The sequence below is a fragment of the Tupaia chinensis genome, unplaced genomic scaffold (genome assembly GCF_000334495.1).
Source record: "Tupaia chinensis unplaced genomic scaffold, TupChi_1.0 Scaffold000187_1, whole genome shotgun sequence".
NCBI classification, from domain to species: Eukaryota; Metazoa; Chordata; class Mammalia; order Scandentia; family Tupaiidae; genus Tupaia; species Tupaia belangeri.
Genome location: NW_006159662.1, coordinates 5305852 through 5307060, shown reverse-complemented (window position 1 = coordinate 5307060; position 1209 = coordinate 5305852). Strand labels below are relative to the sequence as shown.

The window sequence follows — 1209 nt, the reverse complement described above, 5'->3', positions numbered from 1 at the left end:
GCCCGTGGGGCCTTGGCCCTCCCCCTGCCTGGGGCTGCTCCCGGGAGCCACTTGGAGCAGGCCCTCCTGAGATGTGGAGGCAGCCCTGTGGGGAGGGCACAGCTGGGCAGGCACTTGGGCAACTCTGGAGGCCAGAGTGGACTCCCCCTGATGTCCTGCCGTCCAGATGGCAGTGGGAGGAGGGGAGGGAGGCTCTGCTGTGCCCCATGGGACTGTCATTTGCAGAAGGGCCTGGGCTCAGTGGCACATGCCCCCCAACGCGCCCACCCTATGGCTTGCCCTCCCTCCACCCAGGTACTTTGTCGGCTTCATCACCCAGTTCCAGTTTCACGAGGCCCTGTGCCAGGCGGCTGGCCACAAGGGTCCCCTGCACAAGTGTGACATTTATCAGTCCAAGGAGGCTGGGCGGCTCCTGGCGTGAGTATCCCTGGGCCGCCTTCTGGCTGTTGTCCTGTCAGCTTTGAGCAGCCTGCTGGGGCTATTCTGGGAACACCCCATTTGGCCGTGAGGTTGGAGCTCCCAGCTGGCGCTGAGCAGGGTCTGACACACATCTCCAGGAGGGGACCGCAGCCCTCCCTACCAGCCCTTTCCTGTCCCCAGGCCCGCCCAATTCCAAGGGAAGTTTAGGCTGGGAGTGGGTGGGTATTAGGCTGGGCCATGGGGGCGGGGGGAGAGGGAGCATGTTTTTCTAACTCAGTTTCCCTTTATCCGGTCCCTCCACAGGGACACCCTGAAGCTGGGCTCCAGCAAGCGATGGCCAGAGGCCATGATGCTGATGACGGGACAGCCCAACATGTCTGCCTCGGCCATCATGAACTACTTCAAGCCGCTGCTGGACTGGCTCCTCACCGGCCGCCACGGGGAGCAGCTGGGCTGGCCAGAGTACAACTGGACGCCCAACTCCGGTACGCCCAGCCCCAGAGCCCGTGCGGGGTGGAGACCCCTAAGCCTAGGCGGCCCAAGGCTGACTCCGAGTAGCCGGGGAGCCAGGCCAGTGACCCAGGCCACCAGGTCAGTGACCAGGGCCACCGTCTGCTTGCTTCCCGCCCAGCTCGCTCGGAAAGCTCCTCCTCCGACGGCGGCCGTGTCAACTTCCTGGGCATGAACTTGGAGGCGCAGCAGGCCCGCGTGGGCCAGTGGGTGCTACTCTTTCTGGGGGTCGCCCTACTGGTAGCCACAGTGGGCCTCACCCAGAGGCTCTTTAGCATC

General features: G+C 64.8%; 1 protein-coding gene across 1 annotated transcript in view; it reads left to right on the top strand.

The window, feature by feature from the left end:
* The window catches only part of LOC102495265 (angiotensin-converting enzyme-like), a 24080-nt gene that overhangs the window by 21209 nt on the left and 1662 nt on the right, over positions 1-1209 (top strand). The window contains exons 24-26 of the mRNA XM_006146840.1: positions 295-417; positions 724-905; positions 1052-1204. Of these exons, the coding sequence (XP_006146902.1) occupies positions 295-417; positions 724-905; positions 1052-1204 (458 nt within the window). The remainder of the gene's footprint in view (positions 1-294; positions 418-723; positions 906-1051; positions 1205-1209) is intronic.